The 25,959-nt window shown below is 29.7% G+C and overlaps 8 protein-coding genes across 11 annotated transcripts; 4 read left to right on the top strand and 4 right to left on the bottom strand.

Annotated features, from left to right (window-relative positions):
- Positions 1-1,144: 1,144 nt before the first annotated feature.
- On the bottom strand, positions 1,145-4,342 carry Mau2 (Mau2 sister chromatid cohesion factor). Its single transcript, XM_027343677.2, has 12 exons — positions 3,973-4,342; positions 3,819-3,902; positions 3,651-3,746; positions 3,228-3,588; positions 2,935-3,099; positions 2,747-2,850; positions 2,538-2,681; positions 2,311-2,441; positions 2,156-2,233; positions 1,982-2,089; positions 1,685-1,901; positions 1,145-1,632 (listed from the first exon to the last, which is right to left on the bottom strand). Exons 1-12 carry the CDS (start codon positions 4,204-4,206, stop codon positions 1,615-1,617), a joined length of 1,740 nt encoding a protein of 579 aa, XP_027199478.1. The 5' UTR covers positions 4,207-4,342; the 3' UTR covers positions 1,145-1,614.
- A 329-nt stretch (positions 4,343-4,671) lies between these two features.
- On the top strand, positions 4,672-14,184 carry LOC113793628 (fringe glycosyltransferase-like). 2 transcript variants are annotated; one of them, XM_027343678.2, is made up of 7 exons: positions 4,672-5,831; positions 12,064-12,155; positions 12,764-12,968; positions 13,104-13,189; positions 13,483-13,648; positions 13,856-13,941; positions 14,010-14,184. In XM_027343678.2, the coding sequence occupies exons 1-7, from the start codon at positions 5,496-5,498 to the stop codon at positions 14,068-14,070; spliced, it is 1,032 nt and encodes a 343-aa protein (XP_027199479.2). In that variant the 5' UTR covers positions 4,672-5,495; the 3' UTR covers positions 14,071-14,184. The 2 variants fall into 2 exon arrangements, with proteins under 2 accessions (XP_027199479.2, XP_027199480.2); XM_027343679.2 differs by lacking the exon at positions 4,672-5,831 and adding an exon at positions 8,619-8,690 and having other exon boundaries at positions 14,010-14,182.
- A 403-nt stretch (positions 14,185-14,587) lies between these two features.
- Positions 14,588-16,788, top strand: ArfGAP3 (ADP-ribosylation factor GTPase activating protein 3). 2 transcript variants are annotated; one of them, XM_075825138.1, is made up of 5 exons: positions 14,588-14,606; positions 14,681-14,799; positions 14,870-15,061; positions 15,130-16,245; positions 16,305-16,788. In XM_075825138.1, the coding sequence occupies exons 2-5, from the start codon at positions 14,719-14,721 to the stop codon at positions 16,536-16,538; spliced, it is 1,623 nt and encodes a 540-aa protein (XP_075681253.1). In that variant the 5' UTR covers positions 14,588-14,606; positions 14,681-14,718; the 3' UTR covers positions 16,539-16,788. The 2 variants fall into 2 exon arrangements, with proteins under 2 accessions (XP_075681253.1, XP_027199450.2); XM_027343649.2 differs by lacking the exon at positions 14,588-14,606 and having other exon boundaries at positions 14,613-14,799.
- A 610-nt stretch (positions 16,789-17,398) lies between these two features.
- Positions 17,399-19,273, top strand: LOC113793602 (TOM1-like protein 2). Its single transcript, XM_027343650.2, has 4 exons — positions 17,399-17,501; positions 17,566-17,650; positions 17,718-18,906; positions 18,978-19,273. Exons 1-4 carry the CDS (start codon positions 17,438-17,440, stop codon positions 19,137-19,139), a joined length of 1,500 nt encoding a protein of 499 aa, XP_027199451.2. The 5' UTR covers positions 17,399-17,437; the 3' UTR covers positions 19,140-19,273.
- LOC113793611 (zinc finger SWIM domain-containing protein 7-like) lies at positions 19,186-19,880 on the bottom strand. Its single transcript, XM_027343659.2, has 3 exons — positions 19,748-19,880; positions 19,670-19,691; positions 19,186-19,608 (listed from the first exon to the last, which is right to left on the bottom strand). Exons 1-3 carry the CDS (start codon positions 19,809-19,811, stop codon positions 19,287-19,289), a joined length of 408 nt encoding a protein of 135 aa, XP_027199460.2. The 5' UTR covers positions 19,812-19,880; the 3' UTR covers positions 19,186-19,286.
- Positions 19,881-19,970: 90 nt separating this feature from the next.
- On the top strand, positions 19,971-21,576 carry LOC113793603 (ribitol 5-phosphate transferase FKRP). Its single transcript, XM_027343652.2, has one exon. It carries the CDS (start codon positions 19,971-19,973, stop codon positions 21,450-21,452), a length of 1,482 nt encoding a protein of 493 aa, XP_027199453.2. The 3' UTR covers positions 21,453-21,576.
- Positions 21,450-22,811, bottom strand: LOC113793609 (BTB/POZ domain-containing adapter for CUL3-mediated RhoA degradation protein 3). 2 transcript variants are annotated; one of them, XM_027343657.2, is made up of 5 exons: positions 22,654-22,810; positions 22,548-22,586; positions 22,399-22,489; positions 22,112-22,326; positions 21,450-22,050 (listed from the first exon to the last, which is right to left on the bottom strand). In XM_027343657.2, the coding sequence occupies exons 1-5, from the start codon at positions 22,690-22,692 to the stop codon at positions 21,586-21,588; spliced, it is 849 nt and encodes a 282-aa protein (XP_027199458.2). In that variant the 5' UTR covers positions 22,693-22,810; the 3' UTR covers positions 21,450-21,585. The 2 variants fall into 2 exon arrangements, with proteins under 2 accessions (XP_027199458.2, XP_075681255.1); XM_075825140.1 differs by having other exon boundaries at positions 22,112-22,489; positions 22,654-22,811.
- A 57-nt stretch (positions 22,812-22,868) lies between these two features.
- On the bottom strand, positions 22,869-25,957 carry Rpn1 (regulatory particle non-ATPase 1). Its single transcript, XM_027343647.2, has one exon. The coding sequence runs from the start codon at positions 25,835-25,837 to the stop codon at positions 23,003-23,005; it is 2,835 nt and encodes a 944-aa protein (XP_027199448.2). The 5' UTR covers positions 25,838-25,957; the 3' UTR covers positions 22,869-23,002.
- Between the last annotated feature and the right edge of the window lie 2 nt (positions 25,958-25,959).

Below are 25,959 nucleotides of genomic sequence, written 5' to 3'. Positions count from 1 at the left end.
TAACTTTGATGTATATGTGTGCGTGTGTGTTTGCATGATATTATTATCTCACACACACACATTTTACTCAATTCTATTCGATATTCAATAAAATATAAGGATCCATCCCAACAAACCCCAAAAAAATGAGGAAAAAAAAAGTTTTTGCTTTCATTTCTTAACATGAATGACATATATACACACACAAACAACATTCAGACGATAGATTCTATAGGTAGTATTTTTCTCGTTTTCTCATAGAGAATCGTGATGATAAAAAAACACTGCCCTTCTATTATTGATAAAATATTATATGACGATTTTTATTTCGTTGTAGAAGTGGTCCAATTTGTTTATATATAATGTTTAAAGGTATACATTGGAGCCGACTCTGGAATTTTTTTTCCTTCTGTCCATATTCTGGCCATTTGATAAAAATATAGCAACCATAATTCAGGATCGAATTGTCATCATGCGCGTTCGATGAAATCAAGAGGAAAAAGAACAAACAAACAAACCAAAAAAAAAAACCAACACTATACAATCATGTTGTAACGGTTTTGGTTTAGATACATTTTCGGTCAAACCTATGGAAGAAAGAGGTCATAAAGAAATTAACTACAGGAATCTTATAGTTTGTCATATCTGTTCAAAAACAAGACAAACAAACAGAAACAGAAACAGAAAAAATGCCATTGCATGTATAATAAATGCAGAAAATTCATTAAAGAAAGATCATCATTTTCATCATCATCATCATTGCATTTTGTTTGTTGTCGTCAATGAAACAAAAACACGCGTATCATTGTTTTCAATCAGCAAACCGATTAGTAACCAAAAAAAAAAAAGCCAAAAGATTTCATCATTATATCATCGAGTTATATTAAAGAATAAATAAAATCATCATCATTAGTCATTTAGGATTTTATCGTTATAATCATATATTTTCAGCAAGGTTCCATTTTTTTCCCATTAAATATATGAATGATAATCAATAGATTATAAATATAGAAATGATATAATAATTTTCAACATTCCTGAAAATTTGTAGATAAACATTGAATATTTTCTTTTTATAAATGTCTAGGTAATATTTTTTATTTTTCTTTTTGGAATAAAAAAACGTTTGACGCCATTCGAAAATCATTTTCAGACAATAAAGATATTATAATAATCAGCTTTTATTAATCATTGAAAATGAAAAAAAAATAATAATTATAATGATTTTTTCTTTACTGGTCTTTCTATATGGTAAATGTATGTATATTTTGGAAATGAATGTTACAAAAAAAAAGTGATGAAATCATTAATTTTTCACAAATATGTTTGTTGTTGTCGTTGTTGTATAAATAGTTCCGGTAAATTATGATGACGATGATGATGATGAATGAAATAAACAGCTGCTATATGGAAATTATTTAAATAATAATCAAATTTTTTTACCCAAGTTTTCTAGTTCCAAATATTTACACACATGAACGCACACACAAAAAAAATAAAAATAAAATGAAAACATGATTGCGTATGTGTTTAGTTAGAATCTATTGATTCTATACTTGAAAAAAATGCGATTTCCAATGAAAACCTTGTCATTGTTTGAGAATTTTAGTTTCAACATCCGGTTGAAGTTGTTGATCAACGTTCGCTATACCACTGTTAAAATACAAAATTAAAAAAATTAATAAATTCTAAGCATTTGGCTTACATTAATGTATCCATGTTCGTTTAGATGTAATGCCTGATATTGATCGTTTAATAATATTTGTGAGAATTGATTATGCATTTGTATGGCTTCAGCTTGTTTAGCACTACCCGAATCATAAAGATCTTTTAGTAATGCTGTTGCCCATAATTGAACCTGTGTATCGGGAATTTTACTGGCCAATTGCATAGCTGGTGTTACCATGTTCAAACTTTCACGACTATTTGAGATGAAAGTATAAACAATAAATACAAATAAAGTCAATTCAAAATTAGTTTTTACAAATAATTTATCTCTTACCTATTTCCCAATGAATAGAAAATGTGTCCAAGTAAAACCAATGAACATGATGTTAAACGATTAAGATCTTCACCATTGGCCATTTTCAATGTTTCACGTAAATATCGTCTATATTAACGAGAAAGATTTTATTGGCTATCAATTTTTTTACTACTAAAATCATAAAATACATACTTAGCATCATTATAACGGGCTTGAAAATACGAATTTAAACCAAAAACATAATAAGCGGCTGCTTTTAAACTTTGTGAACTATTCAAGATAATTTATATTCAAAAACATTTAAAATAAAGTAAAAGATTAAAATAAGATTAAATATTTGAACAAACTTTGAATGAAGTGATTCAGGATTCAAATTGACCAACAATTCATTTAATTCATTTTCACGTTTATTACGTAAGTAGACAATTGCCAAATTCAGGCTAGTCAATATTCTTGCTTCGTTTGATGCACCATGTAACTGTTTGTGTTTGAAGAGTGAAAGTAAAAAAATGCATTATCAATCATTTTATTTTTTTGCTTTTCACAAATAAAAAAAAATCGAAACGATGCATACCGTTAATGAAAGTCTTAATTGACTTTCAGCACAATCAGTTATGTTCATTGACATGGAATACATTCCCAATAATGAATGTATTAATGGCTCATGTCGAAATTTTAATTTTGGATCTCTATAGCATATATTCAACGCTTGAACAATCTATCAATGAATTATTTTAATTATTTAGAATTTGTTAAAGTTTAAAAGATAGTAAAGAAAATTACTTCTTTGATTGCTAAGGTTCTGTTGCCCATAACTAAACGGCACATGGCTATATGTTCTAATAAAATCAATTGAAATGTATTCAACATTTGATGATTACCAACGCCTAAATTAAATAAACAAAATAAATTAGAATTTTAGATATTTAGATATTGTGTAATGATAATGGAAATAAATGATCAATACATACTTCGTAATTTATCGATTTGCATCAATGCTTTTTCAGTATATTTTTGTGCCTTTTCCATATAACCCGATTGCATTGAATGTAATACGGTGACCAGATATACCAAAACGCACATATGTTCTTTGGGCATCCAAATAAATGTATCATTTGAATTTAGACTCATGTATTCTATAATAACCATTAACATTGAAAAATGAGAACAGAAAAAATGAAAAAATTCATTTTTTTCCACAAAAGAATTTAAATTATGAATGAATACAAAACTGAAAAATAAAAAAAATAACACAAAACATTACCGTCATCAAGATGGAATGATGTGGCCGTTATATTCTGAATACTTTGTTGTAATAATTTTAAACTTGGCCGTACACTTTTTACTTGGCCGGCATTCAAATGATGACATACTTGTAGTACTAAAAAGAATACTTTTAATGCTTCTTTTAAATGAACATTTCCTTGCCAAGATTCAACTAATTGGCCGGCAAGATTTAGAACAGGATGTACTTCATTGATACGTTTATCAATCATTAATACCATTCCACGACTTAATAGAAAAAGTATTCGTGTATAATGAGCACCGGATATATTAGCATATTCTGCACCAATATTCAATACATTTGCTGCTTCATTATATTCTTGATCATTGGCATGAATTTGCTGAGAATTTTTAAGAATTATTTTCTGTAAAATTTAATTCATATTATGTAATGTATACTTACCGCTAATTGAAATAAAAGTTTAATGTGCCAATAAATTGAATGACAAGATTTTTCTACACCTTTTCGTAAAATTTCTTTGGCACCAGGAGTATGAGTCTAATAAAATTAACAAACAAACGAAAAATGTTACAAAAACAGTACAATGCAATGCATCATATTTATTATTACCAATTTTTCATAGATGCGAGCAAGTAAAGATATCGATTCATAAATAATATCTTCACAATTGGCAATTGTTTCTGCTTGACCCCACTACGATGATTGGATAGTTATTATTATTGTAGATGAAAAATCAAAATAGACAAATCTAAACAAAACTTACAGCTTTTTTCAGATGAACTTTGGCCAATTCAAGATTATTTGAATGTTCCAACAATAATGAACCGATTTGTAGATGTGTTTTAGCTTCGATTGCTGGATATGGAACACGTAAATTGATAATGGCCGTTAAACATTGTACACAATTTCGAATATCGGGTGGTTTTTGTGTACGAAATTCTTCGGCCAACGAAACAAGAGTAAGGTAGGCATTTTCTGGATTATAGCTATTCATCATTCATTTAGTTGTTAATTTTATTTTAATTATTAGATAAAAATCAGAAGGAAAAGGCCATAATAATGAACAAATGTTTTGAAATCTTTGAATTTCATTAATGACAGAAGCCAAAAAAAAATAATAATCAAAATAAAAACAAAATGTTTTATTTTGGCATTTTTTTTCGTGGACAATGGAGCGATTCCGTTCATATACAACGTATTCGAAATATTTTACGAGCTAAAAAATTTTAAAAATCTATTCCCGCCATTGTTTTGAAAACAAAACAGCTAACAAAACTGTTATTTTGTTAAAAACTGTTAAATTTGATATTGAATATATCACATTTTCTTCATCAAAAATCCAAACGACAATCAAAATCATTCAAAATCGCCAAAGATAAAAATGTGAATGAAATTTTATTTAATCTCGATTTTTCGACATTGCATTAAAATTACAAGAAACAAAATTTTGTTTACTTGAATAATCGTTGAATGTAAAACTCCAGAAGCTTCGAAACGATGTGAAAAAAAAGGATAAAGATAAATAATGTTTTTCCATCGTAATCTTATCCAAAAAACACAAAAATTCATAACAACTAATACCAATACTAGAGGCCACTATTATCATCAGAAAAAAGAAAACCATCACCATTATCATCGGGCGAACGAACGATCAAACAAACAAACAAGATAACCAGATCTATTTCAATATATTGATTATCATTAGACATTGAATTGAATTGAATTGATCATCAAAACCGGACCATCATCGGATCGACCTTTTTTCCCTCCTTCGACTTGTTCATCACCATCATCATCATTATCGTCGTCGTCGTCGTCGTCGTCGAACAGCTGCCGTAATGTTATTTTTTTTCAATTGCCGTATTTAAGTGAATGGTATAGTGGGTGGTGTTTTTTATATTTCGAATGAAGAAGAAAACAAGCATGAAAAAAAGGCTGAGCATTTATGCAACACACACACAGAGATTGGTAAGCAAACAAGCAAGCAAAGCAAAGAAAATGGTTTCTTCGTAAACAAAAAATGAATAGATAAACGAAACAGCCCCGTATTTGCAAATCAAAAATGAAAATTATCAACATTCAGTTTGTGTTTGAATGTTTCGCGATGTAGTTGATGGTCAATCAAAGTTTGTTTTTTTCTGTGATTTTTTTTTCTTCCTGAATATTTTTTTCGTGCCTTAAAAAACTTGACAAATTCATGATTCGAATGAATTTGAATTGAATCAAAATAATAAGAATTTTTTGTTTTGTGAAAAAAAAAGAAAATGAAGAATCAAATCATTCATAATGTTGTTTATAATCATCAAAGATTATAAAAATTTTAATTCAAATCAACAACTACGACATAGGCTATGTAATATAGCTATGTATACAATATCAATGTGCCTTTTATTTTTTCTATTTACGATGGTTATCATTTTGATGCCATCATTATCATCATCATTACCATTATCAGCAAATTTGAATCATTCAGATTTATTAAATGATTCATCATCATCATCAGTGAATAAATCCAAAATAAATATTGATGATATATTTATAACAGTAAAAACAACAAGAATATTTCATAAATCACGTTTAGATATTATCCTTGATACATGGTATACATTGGCAAAAAATCAGGTAAGCTAAAAAAGCAAATACAATTTTTCCCCGTTTGAATGATGATCACCATTGATTGTTTTTCACACCTTTTTATTTTTGGTGTGCCCATTTCAATTTATTAATTACAAACAAGCAATATGGTTTTCTTTCTTTTGAATAATTAATTTTTAATTTTCCTATTTCATTGGTTTCAACAAAAAAACATACAAAACACATGTTATTTGACATAAAGTTGTCAAATTTTTGACCAAAAAATCCTTTGCGGTGTGTGTGTGGTGATTACCACTTTCAAATTCAATTTTTTCAATCAAAATCTCTCTCTGAAATCATCTGAGCTAACTTATCGGTTGATTGAAATTCGATTTGGTTTTAGTTTTCAACAACAACAACAACAACAAAAAGGGAAAATTAAAAACTTTTTTTCGAAACCATAATGACCCATGACCTCAACCAAATGATTCTCCGATTTATTTATCAACATACACATTGCTAATCTGCTTTTTTATGTCGTCAACAACCAACAATGTTTAAATTCAAAATATTCATTCATTCACTCTCTCCCCTCATATCACATTTGATTCGAATGTTGAATATTTTCGTACTGTTTGGGTCATTTCACCACGACGACTATTGACAACAACAACAACCCCCGAATACCAGAAATGAAATTTATTATCAGTTTGTTTGACAAACAGTAAAACTCTGTATAGTAGCTTTCGCAAAAAAAACAACGCACGAACATAAACCAAGTCCCGCTTTTTTTTTATCTGATTTGACATTGGAATTAGAAAACAACCACTGAGCGAGTAAAATTTGAAAAATACCAGGAGATTTCCTCCCCCCCCCCGAAAAAAACCAAACATTCGAAATACTTTGGTGCATTCGAATGAATTTTGGACTGTCTTTGTGTGTGGTGTTTTTCATTTTCAAAAGTATTTGATTTTTTCTTTTCGTTTTCCATTTCTGTTCACGAGAATGTGAAATGTTTCTGCAATGTCAAACATTTCTCTTTGAACAAAACAAAACAAAAAAATTTCCAGTTTCAAGTTGCAAATATTTGATTGTCAAATCTAATCTCTATCCTGGAACGTTCTTTTTGTTCCTACTCCCCTACTCATTTTTTTTCTCCTGTTCGCGATTTTAATTTTGATTTAAAAAATGAAAAAAATGCTTCTGCTGTTCTATTGATGTCACGATTGCTATACGATAATATCACAAAGGTCAAACATTGGTTGGTTATTATTAACCTGAAGACCCAAATAACACCTCAATGTGCTCTTTTTTTTCTACATTCATTTTTTTTGGAATTCTTCTTTTGGAAGTTTTTGATTGATTAATAATCAAAACTATTGTGGTCGATTTCTATTGTACAAAAGATTGTCTATTCGGTTATTGATAAAGTTCATAACAAAGTTATCATTGACCCAAACTTGAACCAAATAGTCAAAAAAAAAAAGACTATTTGAAATATTGGCACAGGGTCAAAACCAAATGCACGTGCATCAACAAAAGCCTGTTGAATGACTAGACGTGAAAAAAAATTGAAAGTGTACTGGAATGCGATCCAAAAAAGCTAGATAGATTTTGTTCTATAATGACCTCTTTGGTTTATGAACATTTCATTCGAATAACTTTGTCTTCTTCGACGAAAATTCTATAATCTCAAGGGAAACAAAATTATGTCTTGGTTGTTTTTTTACCAAAGAAAATCTTATGAGAATCTTTCAAAACATATGGTAATAGATGAAAAGGGGGTGTAGCAATGTTTGATGCTGGTAAAAAGTTCTCACCAGAACTTTTCTTTTCACTTGATCTTTTTTTCTCTACTTTGTTGTCTATTTTTAACTATTTTATTCGTATGAGATTCTTATGAATTGAATTGAAAAAAAAATTTAAATTTTCTCAAGAATAATCACAACAATTGTTTTGTTTTTTATCAGACCACAATCATTAAATGGCGAATAATTGATTCATTCAAGGAAAAAAAAGAGGTTCACACACAAACACCAAAAAAATACAAAAGTTAATTATCATTTTATTATCGATGATAATATCCATAGCAATTGAACTATAGTAAAAAAAAAAATGAATGAATGAAATCTTTGGCTGATCGATTGTCAATCGAAGATAATGATTGATTTTATGTGAAATCCATAGATTTTTCTTTTTGTTGGTGGTGGTGGTGGTGGTGTTTAAGATAATTTCACACGGTACCTGTCTGTTTGTGTGTAGTTTGATTGATATTTATTTACATAAAAAATAACCACTATTGTGTCATCAATCAATAATGTTGAGGATGATTGAACATACACACAAACACAAACACAAACCTATAACTTGAGATTATGATGATGATTCTACATACGCTTGAATGCAAGTGTCATCTTTGCTGTGGGATGATAATGATGATCATTTTCGTCAATGAAAAATGTGTGAGAAACAAAGCAAAAAATGATGATAATTTACTTTTACTTTCATTATTTTGAAAATGTTTTTTTTTTGTTAAATTTTTTCTTTAAAAATGATAATTATTTATCCGGATCAATCAGATTACCTGATGATATTTTGATTTTCCCTTCCCCCGGAATGATTATTAATTGGTTTTTTCCAATTGATTTTAATGAATTTGTTGTGTGTGTTAGTGTTTTTCTGTGATATATAGTGATAATGATGATGATTTCAAAGATTCCCACCAATCAATCAATTGACTTTGAATCAATCAAGCAAATATAAATATTTAGCTCTTTAAATATTTGACAAAACAACAGCAGCAACAACAACATTTCTTCATTTACAATTCACACGATTATAATTGATGAGACAGATATTACAATGTTTCAAACAAATCTTGTTGTTGTTGTTATAATTTCATTCAAGGTAGTGTTGACATTTTTTTTTTTTGTTGATAATTTACTTTACTTATCAAACATTATCTTTAAAAGATTAGTTAAAGATTGATTAACACACAATATACACAATTGACAATTGACAATTTTCCCATACAATGTAAACATTTACATAAAAAAAAATAAAATTATCAATGATTCTATACATGGATGCTGTGTGTGTGAAAAAAATAACATTGTATCAAAAATTTGGAAGAAATTCTTCTTTTAAACTCTTTTTTTTCATTGACATCAACAACAACAACGGATAAGAATTGTCACACGACCTAGTTTTTTATTGTTGTTGTTGTTATCGTTGTGATATTGATTCTTATTTAATCAATTCAATGATGTCCTAGATAGATATGGTTGTTGTTGTTTAAAAACGACCATTAACATTATGTATCATGCAGAAAAGAACAACAACAACAAACCTGTTTATTGATCACTATTGATCAGTAATATTGGACAGCAGCAAGAAAAATCAAACCATAATTATGAAATGTCAATAATAATTATGGCGAATACAACAGGTTTTTGATTGATTCGTTTGTTTTTTTTCTTCTTCAATCCAATCTCTTCTCTTTCTTTGTTTGACCATAGAATTTTGTGGTTGTTGTTGTTTTTGCCCAAACTTTTATCAATCATCATTAGTCAATCAATCACCACTCTGAATGAATTCGCAACCATCACCAATCTGTATTATTCTTGTTCACCAAAAAGATTGACAATGAATGAATGAGTGGAAACAAGAAGAAAAAAAAAATTCAATCAAATGGAACCACAAAAAAAGTTTTTAAATCTAAGAAAAAAAATGTTGATAATAATAATTTCAAATATGATTATTATTTGGTGTTTGCCAACTGCTGTTTGCCTATTTGGGTATGATTATTTCTGGTGAATTGAAATCAAAAAAAAATAACACAATCAAAAGCAAAAAAAAACTAAGAATTCCCATCACACAATGTTGATCAATTCAAAGATTCATCAAACTTTTTTTTCTCATTCTGTCTGTAATCAAAAATGATGATGTTTCATATTTTATTTTATTTTATTTTTTTTTGCTATAGCCAAATCAATGATGATGATGATGTATTATTTTTTGTTTGTTTGTTTGTTTTTCTATTCCTATATATTTGATTGCTTTTGTTCAAAGTTCATAGTTCAAATCATCATCATCATCTGAATAGACAAATTCTTATATTCAACATAGTACTTTATGAATTTTTACAAATTTTTTGTTTTGTTTTTGGCCATAATAAATCATCGTACAAAACAAACAAACAAATAGATTCTATTTTCATTTGTTTATCTATTATATATCGATAGATTAATTATGTTTTTCTACCTTATTCATCATCATCCACATCATTTTGATTTTGACCTTTTTTTTCTCTCGACAAACAAATCAGACAGAATTGTAAACCTTGTAAACAAATTTATGCACCAACACATCACAAACACACACACAATTAAAATGCATTGGGCCGCCTGTTGTTTGTTTCGATTATTGACAAAAAAACAAACAAACAAATTTAGCTAATCTTTTCTTTCTTTTCTTCATTTGATTTGAATCCAAATTCTTCAAATCTTTTAGATAAGCAAATCGTTTTTTTCACCTTTTTTTCAATGGCAAGTTGAAAATTTCTAAAATTTTCTACATTGAGAAATCAATATCCTGAATTGGATTGATGATGATGATTCTGTCCATGCATGCATACATAAAAATTCATAATTTTCTTATCATTTTTCATCGTTTTGCTTTGGTTTTGTTTCACATAATTATATGTATTATGAATTCTGTTCAAAATATTGTTTCTCAAAACAAGTGTTTAGGGAAAAAACATTTTTTTTGAATACTTGAAAACCAATGATTATTATGCACAATTTTTTTCATATCTTTGTAGACTTCTGGTCTTGTGTGAATGCACACACAAACACACAAACAAAAGCAATTCAATCGATCGATTTCGATGTTTCGGTTTTTTGTTTTTTGTTTCGACGAATATACCTTGATCTTTGTTGTTGTTGTTGTTGTTGTTGTTGTTTCAATCAAATCGGTCGCTAAAAAAATGATTTGTTCTGAAACAAAAAAAAAAGACAAAAATTCAAATATATTGATCTACATATAATATTCATTTCCAAAGGTAGTAATAGCCTCCAGTAGTCATTTTTTTAAAAATATATCCAGTAGTCGATAATAATATTCGTTGTTGTTTTTTACCAAACACCAAAATTATGGTCAGTGAAATTTGGACTCGGGAAGAGAGAGAGAGAGAGAAATGACTATAACAAATTAGTTTTTTATTCTCTCTCTCTTTATTGAAATATATCTTAGCTTTTCGATATATATATTGATATCAATCTTTGAATTTGGTATGTATGTTTGTCTAGCCAGATAGTCTCGGTCTTTGGTCGTCATAACGAAAAAAAGAAAAAAAAACTAATCATCAATTTTTCTTCATCTTGTTGCTTTCTTGCTTGCTACCGTCCAATCAATTGATGGCCACCGAATGATCAAACAACTTAAACTACCTTTTTTCTTGTTGTTGATGATGATCATCATCGTCAAAAATGATCGTTGTTGAAGCTATACAACGATTTTTGTTTTTCTTCAACTTCACTCGAAATAAATGGTGGTATCTCGGGTCAATTTCAAAGAATTTTAAAAAGAAAAAAATAAATTCTCTCTTTTTGAAATAAATTTAAAAACGAAAAAGTCCGATTAAAGAAAAAAATTTCAAGTTTTTTTTATTACCAAAAAATATGGTTAAAATTGAAAATGTTTTTCAAAGTTTTTTTTGCAGGTTTCTCCTTTTTTGCTTCTTTGTCGATAAATGGTTTTTTCTTCTTTCGTTGTTGTTGTTTGCGCAAATAATCATCATTTTGATTTTCCAAAAACGAAAAAAAAATTCTTAATCGAAATGAATAAAAAGGACAGCAAACATAAACATCTTTTGAAGTGCAAATGAGATTGGAAAATTTATATTGTTATTTATGACCCTGTGATGATGATGATACTTGAATGATGATTGGAATAAGTAAAAAAAAAGATTTGATGGTCAATGCTTTTTTCCATCCTCTCATCTTTGATTTTATAAGTTTCTTCTTTCTTCTGGTTTGAGGATTTATTTTACGTTTGTTTTACACACATTAAAATCGGTCGATTGATAAGCTTTAATTGTCTATATTCTATGAAAATGATGATGTTTAAAAATTGATGCTATTTCTACCCCAAAAAAACACTCTTCATCTTCATCTTCCGAACCAATATGAAGACGATAATAAAAACTCATCACCATGATTTGATGTGTGTTTGTTTGCATAAATTTTTAATTCTTTTTTTTCCATATTTTCTTTTACAGACTTATTTTTTCACCGATAACAATGATCCATATTATCGAAAAAAACTTGGTAATCATATTGTCAATACGAATTGTTCGGTTTCACATAACAGGTATGTATTTCTTTTTTCTATAAAATTTGGAATGGTTTTTTTGAAAAAAAAACATGATCATCATCATCATTGAAACGAAACAAAAATAATGATCATGATCATGGTCAAAAAACGTAAGCATTAGAAGAAAAAAACGGATGATAGTGAATGACAGGCCAGGTGTTTCGTTGAATGTAATTATTGTTGTTTGAATATCAACAGAAAAAAAGTCGAAAACAAAATTAAGTTCGTGCTTAACACACGTCATTTTTATTTTATGTTTTTTTTAGAAGAAAAATTCCTTGAATAAAAATTTTAGTTTAGTTAAAATGTGATGATGGATAATTGGATTTTGCAAAAAAAAAAAAAAAAATGGCACGTTCACGATTTTTTTTTCATGTTCATCTCTGTCCACTCTTCGCTATCTTTATGTGAATAAAAGCACGTGCGTGTTTGTCCATAATGAAACGGTCAAAGATCAGGTCAAATTTATTTCTTTCATAATCTTCTTCACTATAGTATGATCTAGTTTTTGTGAATTCCAATGAGGATTCCATGTTTTTTTTGTTCACGGAAAAACAAAAACAAAGCAGTTTTTAATAATGATTTTACAATTTTTTTTTCTATAGGAAAGCATTATGCTGTAAAATGAGCGTCGAATTTGATTATTATATTGATAGTGATAAAAAATGGTGGTGCCATTTTGATGATGATAATTATGTAAATATACCAAGATTATTATCATTATTACAAAATTATGATCCAATGTATGATTGGTATCTTGGTAAAACCAGTATAAAACATCCACTTGAAATTGATGATCGTGAATTTAAGGTAAGAAAAAATCTCCTCATGAAAAATTGTACATTTTAATTATTGCAAAATTCCTTACGAAAAAATCAAAGTAATCAGCATCGTTTAATTAATGAGATTTCTTTTCTTCTTCTTTCTTTATTTATCCACTAAAAGAAAAAAATTCATTTTTCATTCGCTACTGGTGGTGCTGGTTTCTGTATATCAAGATCATTGGCATTAAAAATGATTTCGGTAGCAAGGTTAGTATTATTTTTAATGTTAACAACAACAACAACAACAAAAAATAACAAATCAAAAATGAATCCATGTCTAAAACGGACATAATAACAACATTATTTGAAGATAGAAATCTTGTTGACAAGTTTTTGTTTGTTATGATTCCATATACTATATTTTTAGTCCCTAATTATCGATTTCCGACTTGTTGATTCTTAAATGATTTTTTTTTGTCGTTTTTTTTACTCTCGTTGTTGTTTTTGTTATATGGTTGGTTTATCTCAAAATTATTCAATACACACGCACACACAAACAGTAATGGACAATTAATTTCCGTTGGTGATCGTATACGTCTACCGGATGATGTTACAATTGGTTACATCATTGAACATATGTTAAATAAAAAATTAACAGTAATTGAAGAGTTTCATTCACATCTTGAACCGATGGCAATGTTGGAAAAAAATTCACTCAAAAATCAGGTATATTTTAATGTTGTTGTTTTTTATTTTAAATTTACGATTCTTTAGCTAAGTTAATAGTTGTTTTATAAATAAAACTTTATTTCCTGTGAAATGGTCACGGTAGAGTGATTTTTTTTCACTATCATTTTTTTGACCGCCCATCATCATTTTCATGAATCTAAATGTTCATTATGAATTTTTTTTTTTTTTGTTCTGTTCATACAGGTTTCATTCAGTTATTCGGGTAACAATCTGAATCGAAATGTTTTACAACTTAATCAACTTGATTCAATTCATAATGATTCAACAAGGTAAGTAATTGTTTTTATTATAAAAATAAAAATAAATTCTTAATGAATATTTTAATTTAATTTCTCAGATTTTATTCGCTACATTGTTATCTGTTTCCCGAATTATGTCGATGGAAAAATCATCGTTAAATAATAATTTTCAAGTGGCCTTTTTCTCATTCACAATTTTGAATTTCATTTTGATTTTTAGAAAGCTTTATATTGTTGTTCTTTATCAACATTACTGTGATTGTTATTTTTGTTTATTTGTTTGTTTGTTTGTTTGTTTGTTTTATATTGTTTTTATCTATTTAATTCAATAAAATATCAATAAATTTTAATTTACAAAATTGTTGTTGCATTAAAAACAAAAAATCACCAAATAATTTTTCGGGAGGAATGGCGTTATGTACGTACATTATTTACAGCGCTTAATACAGTGATGTTACGACATAACATTTTATCAAATAATTTTATTCATTTTTTGATAAGATAATCCATGGATGATAAAAAATTTTCAAAGATTATGATGGATAAGTGTTATTTAAAGCAAATGAATAAGCATTATTGCCGCTAATTTAATGACAATATAAAATAATTAATAAGCAAAATTGAGAAAAATGTTATTTGAGCTTAATCATATCGTGAATACTCTGTAAAAGAGTTTTGCCACGGCATACATAATCGTTACGTTTGCGTGTATTGTAAAGTTTAAAGAATTGTCTTTATTTATAAATTTTTTTTTTTACAATTTTTTTAGTTTTTTATTTAAAAAATTCTTATTGTTATTAATTAATTATGGCTACATCGCTAAATGATCCAAGTCAAGAAGAGACGGCACAAATTTTAGCCAAACTTCGTTCCAACAATGCCAACAAAGTTTGTTTTCATCTTGTTTTTCCATTTTATTTTCTTTTGCTAAATAACCGGAATTTCGTTTTTTATTTAGACTTGTTTTGATTGCGGTAGCAAAAATCCATCCTGGGCAAGTGTAACCTATGGTATTTTTATTTGCATTGATTGTTCGGCAATCCATCGGTCATTAGGAGTTCATTTATCATTTGTTCGATCGACAATGCTTGACGCAAGTTGGTCTTTATCTCAATTAAGAGCTATGCAACTAGGTGGCAATGCAAATGCTGTAAGTTTTTTTAATTGTTTTATGATTCTGATTCGATAATCGAACTTTATATCCGTTTTGGAATATAGCAAGCATTTTTTCAAAATCATAATTGTAATATCAAAGATGTACATCAAAAATACAGCAGTCGTGCTGCTCAATTATATCGAGATAAATTAGCCGGACTGGTAGCAAATTCTATTAAAGTTTATGGGGATACAATTGAAATTCCAACTTCAAAATCCGAATCTATTAGACATGATTCCATCGAAGATGAATCAACGAAAGATTTTTTCGAGGAAGCATCAAACACTGCTTTATCACATTCGAATCTACATAGTGGTGATGTATTTTTATCGGACAGAAAATCACCAAATATCAAATCATCTACTGAAGGGCCCAATGTTAATCTAAGTTCGATTGATTCGGGTGCCAAATTAAGTGAATATAAATCAACCGTAATTGGAAAAAAATCTTCATCAAATCGGAAACCCGTTAAAAAAGGTTTTGGTGCTCAAAAGGTACAAACTGATTGGGATAAAGTCGAACAAGAAGCATTGCAAACTGAACAGATGAAGAACAAATCTGTTAGTGATGATTCTTCGACAAAATTGACAGCGGAGGAACAAGAAGAAAAGTTAAATTCCATACGATTGGCTTATAAAGAAAAACAAAAACAAGTTGAAAATAAACTGAAATCCGATCCGAATAAAATCTCTCAAATTGAACGACTTGGTATGGGTTTTGCCAATTCAGGTCGAACAAATAAATCACATTCTGCAGTATCCGATATGACAGTTATTGAACAAGGCACCAATCCTGTTGTTAGTTCGTCAAAATCGAAGATTGACACAATCACCGATCTAGGATTTTCGTCATCATCAACAACATCGTCTAATAATCGATACAAAGATTTTGTCAAATCGAATGACGATTTCTGGAGTGATAATGGATTATTGACTGATAATGGTAAAAAAGTGAAAAAACCACAAGTATTTGACACTATACAGACAATCGATTTAAATGTAAAGAATAAGAATAAACCAAAGCCTATTGAAGAATCTAATAATACACATTCAAATAAGAATGGTGGTAGAGCTACACCATCTTCATCATATTCATCATCTTCAAATGATGCGCAGAAAAAATTTGCTAACGCAAAAGCAATTTCATCGGAACAATATTTTGGTGGTGATCAATCTAATGTACGTTCTAGTTTTGTTTTTGAATTTAAATCCTCTATTTAATTATTTTATTATGATAGCTTGATTCTAGATCTACTGGTCGCTTCGAAGGTTCAACAAGTATAAGTTCGGATGATTATTTTAACCGTAAAACGGTACCGAATCATTCGATTTCATCGAACTTTAATTCAACTGCTATGTATGATCTAAAAGAAGGTGTTAGGGATAATGTTTCACGGTTAGCTGGTCGTTTATCAAATCTGGCTACAGATGTTGTCAAATCTATCAACAAAATGGATATCATGCAAGGTTAAATCTAATAAAAAACAGAAAAAAAATCGCCGAATCATTCGCATTTGTATTGTATTTTTTATACTGATACACATACACTAACCATCCGGCACATCATTAGATTTTTTTTTTATATTTCAAATGATAAGAATGTTTTTACTTTGTTATATACAATTTATATTCAAAATAATTATGCGATAATCTTTATTGCCATACACACATCCATCAATTGTGAATTAAATCAACACAAAAATCTATTATCCACATTGGAAAGGGAAATATTGAACAGATTGTTATATTTGTGAAAAAAAAAGATTTGTTAATTTTGTTTGAATAATTCTAATCGTTTCTGTTTCACTTTTTTTTTTGAAAAAAATTTGGGAGTAAAATGATCCAAGAATTTTCATTTTCCTACCAACAATAGATGGCGGTCATTCTTACCTTTTTTTTGGATTCATCTAAATTGATACCACTACATTGTATCCAACGCAAACTCATCATCAACAATTTTGTTGGATTTCTTTACTTCCATTGATAGGCATTTAACTTTCTCTCTTCTTTGAATATATTAATTTTTGGTTTGATAGTCATCATTCATCTTTATATAATTTTGTTTTGTCAACAGTGGAACGAATTATAACGCAAACACAAAACAAAATACACACCTAAATCAATCAAAATAACAGTAATATTTTTGAAATGATTTACAATTAAAATAATGTCATAATTTTTCTCAAATTTTTATGACGATGTTTCATTTCCAATCATTATAATAATCCTCAATTGATCGATTTTTTTAAGATCTTTAATTTGTATTTTTTCGTTTGGATATTCCTTCGAATCATTGCATTTTACTCTTCATTTGACATAATAACAGCATTTCAATTGCGGCTTCGATATATTTTTTTTCATTTGTGACAAAATGGCCGATTTACTTCAACGTTTTAGTGGTAATCCATTTTCCACTTCAGTTGGACAACGAATCGGTAATATTTCACCTTTTTTTTGTTTTTCGGAATTTTTTAAAATCTGATTTTTGATTATGAGCAGAACAAGCAACAGATCCATCATTGGACAGTGAAAATTGGGCATTGAATATGGAAATCTGTGATATAATTAATGATACTGAAGACGGGTATTTATTGTCTTTGATTCAATTTTGTAGCTTTTTTTGATCGTATTCTTCATTCATTTTATCTTAGTCCCCGAGATGCATTACGCGCTATCAAAAAACGCCTTCAACAAACGGCTGGAAAAAATTTTACCGTTTTTAAATTAACTTTAACCGTGTTGGAAACATGTGTAAAAAATTGTGGCAAACGATTCCATATATTAGTGTCAAGCAAAGATTTCATTCAAGATTTAGTCAAATTGATTGGCCCAAAAAATGATCCACCCGCTGAAATTCAAGAAAAAGTTTTAAGTCTCATACAAAGTTGGGCTGAAGCATTTCATGGTCAGCCAGAAATGCAAGGTGTATCCATTGTTTATAATGAATTAAGAAATAAAGGCATTGAATTTCCTAAATCATCAAATGAACCGAAAGTACCAATTTACACACCTCAAAGACAAATAAGTCCTGCATTTAAAAATCAAGAGATGGCATCAAGTCCTCCCAAACATCCAATGCCAGGTACCTCACCTACTAACCAAGTGACATCGGCTACAAAAGCCACAAGTGAATTATATCCAATACATTTGAGCCCAGAACAGTTGAACAAATTGAAAATCGAGTTGGAAGTAGTTCAAGGAAATATGAAAGTTATGAGCGAAATGTTGACCAAAATGAGACCCGGTCAAGAGCATAAAGATGATTGGACATTGTTAATCGAATTGAATCAGACATTAGTATCTATGCAAAAACGTATCGTGGATCTTATTGAGAAGGTTGCCAATGAAGAAGTTACCAGTGAATTATTACGTATCAATGATGAACTGAATAATTTGTTTATGAGATTTGATCGTTATCAGAAAAAACGAGGCGGCAATAATGATGGTGATCAAAGAAAGACTGATATCGATTTGATGCCATCCACTTCATCGAAATTACCTCATTCAAATGCGAAAAATATGAAATCAATAAACCCACCATCGTTGATTGATTTCACTGATGAAAATGAGGGACCAGATTTGATCGATGGCCTGAAGAAACTTGATATGAATTCATCTCAATCACCTCAAATGATAAAGCCTTCCAATATCTCAACATCATCATCACAACAGCCTACAGAAAATATGGGAGACAAAGAATTCGATATGTTCGCCCAATCAAGATCATCTACAACAGCCACTACGTCATCATCGATCATTAGTCAGGCATCATCTACATCAAAGCCAACAAATATTGGATCCCGTCCAAAAGATCCGGCACCATTACTATCGACTGAAGAAGTTAGAATGAATTTGAAATTTTAATGATATTTTTGTTTTGATTGTTTCCTAATAATTTGTTTAATTCTCAGGGACAGGAAAAAGAAATGGAAGAAATCGAAAGGTGGCTAAATACAAAACCCGGTGAACCATCCATGTCATTCGAAGCGTTTCTTGAAAAGCGAGCCAATGCATTGGACAAGCAACCATTAAAGAAACCTAACAATAATGGTCAAGATCCAAGTTTAATATAGTGAATAATCTACATTTGTGTGTGTGTGACCATCAAACAATAAAACATTTCGTTGATATCCTGTGCATTTTATTATTATTTACACTTGTTAATAATTATTTCATTGATCGAAAATAAAATTGAGTCAGTAATAAATGGTGAAAAAGTCTTATTTTATGAAAGTATGTTGGAAAACTTCTGAATATTCATAATCTGAAATGGTCTTGATGCTAAATTGACCAGTGGCCAATGCAATTTTAGCTGCGATCAAATGTTTGCACCATATTTGTTTATCAAATTCGACAAAATTAAATGCAAATGACGGGCAATCACAATGATTAGATTTGACAAAGCAATTATGATGACGACCCTTTTCTTTTTCTTCAACACGCATAATGTAACGACCGGAAGGCGTAATTAATTTTTTAATATTTTCTTCATTGTATAAATTGAGAACATTAATAAAGAATGGGCCAAAAAATGAAAAAAAACTACAAAAAAGGAAATGATAATGAAAATTGATTGGTGCATTCTGAAGAATTTACAACTTACCCCAGAATCAAATTATCTGATACTGAATAATTTTAAAAAATTAATCATTTAACCAAAAGACAATATCATTAAACTTACATTTTTTAGTAGCTACTAATTGTTCATAAAGATTGTCGAAAATTTTGATAGTTAGGGAACTCATTTTTTATTCGATTTTGAATAATTCTTGTTTTTTTAATTTGAAAGTATCGAATGAATTTCCATACCAAGAAACTTTCTTCAAGAATAATTCCGCGGGAATATTCCGAGGCTTTTTTTGCAATTTCAAATAATTCTTTTTTGGATCTTTTATGATCCAAATATGAATACTAATGTTCAGCAGACAATTTTATTATTCATATTGGCTTATTTAATCATTTTAGTTTTTCTTCTCAAAGCAAGCAACAAGGATTTATTTCCAAATCAATCAGCTGAGCTTCATCCAACAACTGGTCTTATTTATGAATTTGAAAATTTTCAAAATGATCTATTTGAAACGGTAAAAAATGTCTGTCTAAGTTTTGATGAGTTAATTATATTCAGTGAAACATTCATTTATCCACCAATTGATTTTTCTACAATTTCTGATTGTTCTTTAAAATTAATCGAATTGGAAAAATCTTTAAGTGATAGTTATGATCGAAAAAATCTTTACAGTATCATACAAAACGATTATTTGTTCATCTTACCTGATTCCACTAGAATCGTTCCAAATAATTTATTGTCGATCGATGTTCTGGTATCCAAGATAAATCTAATCAAAGCTGATGTTTTGTTACTACCGTTTTCAAAAGAAAGCATAACCTATTGTGACCATTTCAACTTTGATATACGTCGTTGGACATTGAATTTTGTCGATAATGGAACAAACTGTCTTTACAGATATGTGAATGATGGATTTGCTGTATTTTTACCAAAAAGGATATTTTTCAAATTATCTCATCCTTTGCTTCGCCCATTTGTGGAATCATTTTTGATACAATCACAAGTATTAAATTTGAAGATTTCCATCCTTGAATCGCCTTTATTTTTGGAGTATGGATCGAAAATATTCTCAGATCATCACACAAAAGCTAAACATGATCATTTGGAAGAGCAACGTCACAAAATAATGTATGCCAAATTAGGTATTAAGAAGATTGTTAATAAAGATAATTCGATCGAATGGTATGGCTGTGATCGAAATCGACCAAGATGTTTTGGTTCGATTATGAACGACATTCCAGAATATTTGATCCAAAATCGTTGGCTTCCACCTTGTTGTCGACGTAATCTAGAAATAACTGGACATTATGTTTTCAATTTGTTAGAGAAATTCCATGTTCGTTATTGGCTTGAAGGTGGATCGTTGCTTGGTGCAGCTCGTAATGGCCAGATTATTGATTGGGATTATGATATTGATATCGGCATTTATCAGGAAGATATGTACAAATTATCCATTCTTCAAGTTTTATTCGAAAAAGCACCTGGTTTTCGTATTGAAGATGGACAAGGTTTTGTTTGGGAAAAAGCTTTGGAAGGAAATTTCATTAAAATTCATTACAGTTTAATCAATAGGATACATGTTGATATTTTTCCATTCGTTTCTTCAAACGGTACAATGACAAAGGATACCTGGTTCGAAAATCATCCACAAGATATGCCTTTTCCAGAACACTTTTTACAACCTTTGGAACAGATATCATTTATTGGTATCAACGTAAGCGTTCCGAATAATGTTCGACAATTTTTAGAAATGAAATTCGGATCGAATGCCATCGAACAGCCTCGATATCCGAATAATAAAAAGACAGACTATGAATAAGAATTTTATCATTTTATTTATCAAATTATCTAACAAATTCGATTTAAAGATAAATAAAATTATCGTGATGAATGTCATTTTAATATTAATATAACAAAAATAAATGAGCCAATTTTTGTACCAATTGCATAGTTTACGTTTCCTCTTTTTTATCATCATTTTTATTATTAACCGAAATTCTCCCACTAGTGCTGGTTGTGGCCAACATAATATCCGTTTCTGAACTGTTTTTATTATTTTCATACAAAAGAATGTTCAGCATTTCTTCATAGATACGAGCTTCAGGAAATTCCACTTTTGTATGTTTCTTATCTGTAGCATAAACGATTGAAGTACAACAAATTTCTGCATCTTTTTTCCCATTACCATAAAAACTCCAACAACAGATCTCATTACTACAAACGATATCTTTCATGAACAGAACACGATTACAGAATTTCAATGAAAGTTTATCAAACAAATCTAAATTCTTGAGAAGATTCTCGTCGGATGCACTGGTATAGGAATATTTATTGTTATGGCGATTAAAGATCAATTTAATGGCTGGCTTATTGGTCAATGCTAACAGTTTGGACTCTTCGGATTTTGATCGTATTAACTACAACAATGGAAAAAATGAGAAATTAAACAATTAAATCATCAATTCAAAATTTACATACCGGAACTGAACAGACAGGTTCCATAATTTTGCATTCTTTATGTTTTTTCAATGCCGTTTCACATATATCGATCAGATCTTGTATAAGATAATATTTGGCTTCAATCAAAATTTCGGTCAATTCAGGTTGATTATCTGGTAATGGAATACTACCATCGCGTAGAAAATTTAAGATTTTGCCAAAATGTTTTCCACAACGATCTATAAGAATCCATCCTGGAATGTTGGCCATAATACAGAATAAAATCGTTAGTTTCAATTTTTGTTTTTCTCTAATGAATTTGTTACCTTCATCATCTTTGTACACATCCATACGTCCACTGAACATTGCCCGTAACATTGAATCCACTTTGGTCAACGTACTGATCGTTGTATAATACTAACATTGATGAATTTATCAAATTATAATTTTAATAATACGTATGCAATAATCTTACCAATGTTCCACCAACATTAAGTTTAATATAATCATCACTCTATGAATGCAAAAAATAAATAAGATAATTAAATGAAAAACATCGAATTTAGAATAGAAATGAATACCCGAATAGGAAGTAATTTTTGATCATCAAAATTATCCATTTCTTCTCAATCGACAATTATTCAACAAAACGTATACATGCAAAGAAAAGGATTGTTGCAATAATTAAAATTTCAATAACAACATCAAAATGTTATTGTGACACATACAATGCTGATACGATAATTTTTTGATAATAGATGGCGTTATAAAATTGTAGGAATTTGTTTTCTAAAGATTTCAAATTTTTAAGATAAAATTTTGTATTTTATTACGAATTTAGAAAAAAATTAATTCTTGTTTTACAGCCATTACATTCATTAATTATATACACACATTTTATCATATTATAATGTGTTTTAAAAATGATAATTACGAAACATAATCTGGATTTTTACGAAGAATGACAAAACCTTCAAGTATAGGTGTTAATGGCAAATATTCTTCGGTGGCTAATTCGGCACGTTCACCAATCGATAACAAAACAGGTGTAGTATGCGTTTGAAATCCAGTAATTGTTTTCGGTTTTCCCGCTTGTCCAACAACATCGACTGCCTGACCAACACGAACTGGTACTGGTAATGGATTCAATTGTTCATCGAATGTGATCAACATTCGTGGCTGTATTGCTGGCACCAAGAAGTAGATCAAATAATGTGCCTTCAGAATCGTATACTTTGGATCGATCAAGCTCATCAAAACAATGAGCAATCCACCCAAAGCAGTGGGCAACAATAGTTGACGATCCGAATGAAACGGCGATAATGTCAATGTTCCTTTTCCCAAGTGAGTTAGACCTTGAGCTAATCGAACCATGAATAAACAATTCGGTTCTTTAACATGATATTGGGCCAATTGACGAAGCATTGTAGCTAATCGAGCATTGTTAGTTCCAGCGCCAATCAATCCCATAGCAAAAATAGCATTGCAAGCAACTTCAGAATCAGAATCATGGCTAAATTTGCTCAACGTTTCGAGAAGATTCAATTTAGGATTCGAAATAGATGTCAATGCCAAAGCTAATGGAACCGATCGTTTAACCATTGAATCACCATAACGCAATAAATGTCCGAATGTTCGGAAAGCCATTTCACAGCTAATATCTTCGGACATGGCAATCAAACCAATACCAATGGTAGCGATAGCCTGTTGAATATTGAATTCCGAATTTGATGAATTATTATCGGTGCTGTTACTTTTTGAATATGAACTACTCTTCCTTGACGATGATGATTTTGAACTTGAGCTACTGCTACTAGTGCTGCTGTTGCTAGAGCTAGAAGATGAAGAAGTCGATGAAGTTGTTGTTTGTTCCGTACTGGAACCACTTGGTTCATCGCTACTTTGTTCATCAGATTTACTGTTGGAACAAATATGCAATAAAGATTGAATTTTCAATACGTTTCCAGTGGCAGCATAAGCGCATACTTCCACTATTGTTTTGGCCATTGCTTTAAATTGTTGATTTTGGATCACTTCCAATGCTTCGATAATAGCTTCACTACTGTTTTGTTTTCCGAGAATACAAAGACCCAAAGCGAATGGTAAAAATCGTGCAAAATAATCTTTGACATCAACATCAGATTTTTCAATCAATAATTGAATGATGTTTGATGTAACTTCGCTATTTCCAGATCCAACTGCAATCAAACCACAGGCTAAAGCGGTAACACCAATTACTTCGATTGAAGCTTTCTCAAACAAAACAGGTGTAAGCAATGAGATTAAATCTGCTCGATTACTTCCAGCATAGGCTAAGCCAAGACCAAGAATGGCACCGATTTGAATAGTATTGGAACTGTTGGTTACATAATCGGCCAACAAAGCCAATGCAGGATCACAATCATTTTTTACGCCACTGTTAACAATACCACAAGCTAACAAAGCACCGGCTTTAATATTATCTTCTTTTGAATAAAGATATTTATCGATTTGTGCTAGGCCACCATCAACATCCCATAATAAAATTAAACCCAACGAACCGGTAGCGCTGAACATGCCTAAATCTTTGTTTTTGTACAGCCATTTGTTTCCTTCATCATTCAATAGGACTTTATCTTTGCCGAATGCTGCATTAACAAAACCATTTACGAATGAAGATGCCAGATTATAACGTGCAGAATCGACACTTGTACTATATAATCGATTCGGTGCTTCTAAATGCGATTTATAAATATCATCAGGTGTTTTTGGTTCCATAATATCCAATTCACGAGCCAATGTCAAAAAATGTGTATTCAAATGTGAATTGGATGAAATATCCAACAGATCATTGTTATCCATTTCCAATATAATTTGTTGACGGCCAATCATGTAAGCGATTTGTTTTTGAATCGATGAATCTTTTTTGGCATTATCAAAAATTTCCTGAAGAGAATCGATATCTTGCAATTGCATAGCTACACGACAAGCTTCGGTAAGTTTATCGAATTTCAAAAAGATGGACATGATCGTCTTCAATAGGTTAGTGTTATCTGGGTCCGGTACAAATGGAACAACACTACGAAGATATAAGCAAACTTTTTGACACAAATCTTCGTTATCGATGTATTTGTCAAGAAGATCAAGACGTTCGATTTCAATCAATAAATCACAAGCTTCAGCTTCAGCATTATGACGCATATTATATGGGATAATTTCTTCGACCAAATTAAGCAATTTTTCTTTGTAATCATCAGCCAATTCATTGGTAGATTGAAATTCGGATGCAATTTCACCCGAAATATGGCGAACATATTCATGGCCCCATGATCCAATCGATTCAACTTTGCTTCCAATTAAACGAAATTTAAGTGCTTCACCATTTGTTTTATGTGATTCAGAATCAATAGTCATAGCTAATATCGAAATAATGTCGGCCAATAAATTTTTAGTCTCTTCAGTCGGCATTTTTTCATACAAATTTTTCAAAGTATCATAATGTGGTCGCAAAAATTTCAATGGTTTCGGTACGGATGTCATCGATGTTGTCGAACTTTTGATCTGTGTTCGTAATGCTTCCAAAGCAGGTTTGTAAAGAGATACATTTGATTCTTCTAAACGATGAACATACAATTCTAATTCTTCTTGCAATGCTTTATCCTCTTCGCTTAATTCTTCTTGTTGAATCTTATCTTTTGGATCAACGGTACCGTTAGCTGATTTTTTGCTTTTTTCGGATTTTTCATTTTCATTCGATTTAGATTTGGTATTTTCTTCAATCTTCATGTTGAATAATTTCAAAATTAAAATGTTTGTTTAATTTCACACAAAGAATTAAGTAAAATCAATGAATTGACAATATCAATCAACACACACAAAAGTTACAATGCAAAAATCAAAATGCTGAT

Source organism: Dermatophagoides pteronyssinus, unplaced genomic scaffold (assembly GCF_027571235.1).
Source record: "Dermatophagoides pteronyssinus isolate colony J.1.1.1.1 unplaced genomic scaffold, Derpt_VIB-CSIC_2022.12 sq0003, whole genome shotgun sequence".
Taxonomy (NCBI): domain Eukaryota; kingdom Metazoa; phylum Arthropoda; class Arachnida; order Sarcoptiformes; family Pyroglyphidae; genus Dermatophagoides; species Dermatophagoides pteronyssinus.
The sequence above is the reverse complement of the archived record's forward strand: the minus strand, read 5'-3'. Positions and strand labels throughout refer to the sequence as shown.

Excerpts from the sequence above, each read along its gene's own strand:
- Mau2 (XM_027343677.2), bottom strand. The coding sequence starts at position 4,206 with ATGATGAATAGCTATAATCCAGAAAATGCCTACCTTACTCTTGTTTCG. Across the intron at positions 3,589-3,650 it reads AACTTTTATTTCAATTAGCG|CAAATTCATGCCAATGATCA; the intron begins GTAAGTATACAT and ends AAAAATTCTCAG. Across the intron at positions 2,234-2,310 it reads CCTGAATCACTTCATTCAAA|TTCACAAAGTTTAAAAGCAG; the intron begins GTTTGTTCAAAT and ends TATCTTGAATAG.
- LOC113793628 (XM_027343678.2), top strand. The coding sequence starts at position 5,496 with ATGTTGTTTATAATCATCAAAGATTATAAAAATTTTAATTCAAATCAA. Across the intron at positions 5,832-12,063 it reads ATACATTGGCAAAAAATCAG|ACTTATTTTTTCACCGATAA; the intron begins GTAAGCTAAAAA and ends TTTCTTTTACAG. Across the intron at positions 12,156-12,763 it reads TGTTCGGTTTCACATAACAG|GAAAGCATTATGCTGTAAAA; the intron begins GTATGTATTTCT and ends TTTTTTCTATAG.
- ArfGAP3 (XM_075825138.1), top strand. The coding sequence starts at position 14,719 with ATGGCTACATCGCTAAATGATCCAAGTCAAGAAGAGACGGCACAAATT. Across the intron at positions 14,800-14,869 it reads GTTCCAACAATGCCAACAAA|ACTTGTTTTGATTGCGGTAG; the intron begins GTTTGTTTTCAT and ends TTTTTTATTTAG. Across the intron at positions 15,062-15,129 it reads TAGGTGGCAATGCAAATGCT|CAAGCATTTTTTCAAAATCA; the intron begins GTAAGTTTTTTT and ends TTTGGAATATAG.
- LOC113793602 (XM_027343650.2), top strand. The coding sequence starts at position 17,438 with ATGGCCGATTTACTTCAACGTTTTAGTGGTAATCCATTTTCCACTTCA. Across the intron at positions 17,502-17,565 it reads TTCAGTTGGACAACGAATCG|AACAAGCAACAGATCCATCA; the intron begins GTAATATTTCAC and ends GATTATGAGCAG. Across the intron at positions 18,907-18,977 it reads CATTACTATCGACTGAAGAA|GGACAGGAAAAAGAAATGGA; the intron begins GTTAGAATGAAT and ends TTTAATTCTCAG.
- LOC113793611 (XM_027343659.2), bottom strand. The coding sequence starts at position 19,811 with ATGAGTTCCCTAACTATCAAAATTTTCGACAATCTTTATGAACAATTA. Across the intron at positions 19,692-19,747 it reads ATTAGTAGCTACTAAAAAAT|TATCAGATAATTTGATTCTG; the intron begins GTAAGTTTAATG and ends AAAATTATTCAG. Across the intron at positions 19,609-19,669 it reads TCAGATAATTTGATTCTGGG|TTTTTTTTCATTTTTTGGCC; the intron begins GTAAGTTGTAAA and ends CCTTTTTTGTAG.
- LOC113793603 (XM_027343652.2), top strand. The coding sequence starts at position 19,971 with ATGAATACTAATGTTCAGCAGACAATTTTATTATTCATATTGGCTTAT.
- LOC113793609 (XM_075825140.1), bottom strand. The coding sequence starts at position 22,692 with ATGGATAATTTTGATGATCAAAAATTACTTCCTATTCGG. Across the intron at positions 22,587-22,653 it reads AAAAATTACTTCCTATTCGG|AGTGATGATTATATTAAACT; the intron begins GTATTCATTTCT and ends TTGCATTCATAG. Across the intron at positions 22,051-22,111 it reads AACCTGTCTGTTCAGTTCCG|TTAATACGATCAAAATCCGA; the intron begins GTATGTAAATTT and ends CCATTGTTGTAG.
- Rpn1 (XM_027343647.2), bottom strand. The coding sequence starts at position 25,837 with ATGAAGATTGAAGAAAATACCAAATCTAAATCGAATGAAAATGAAAAA.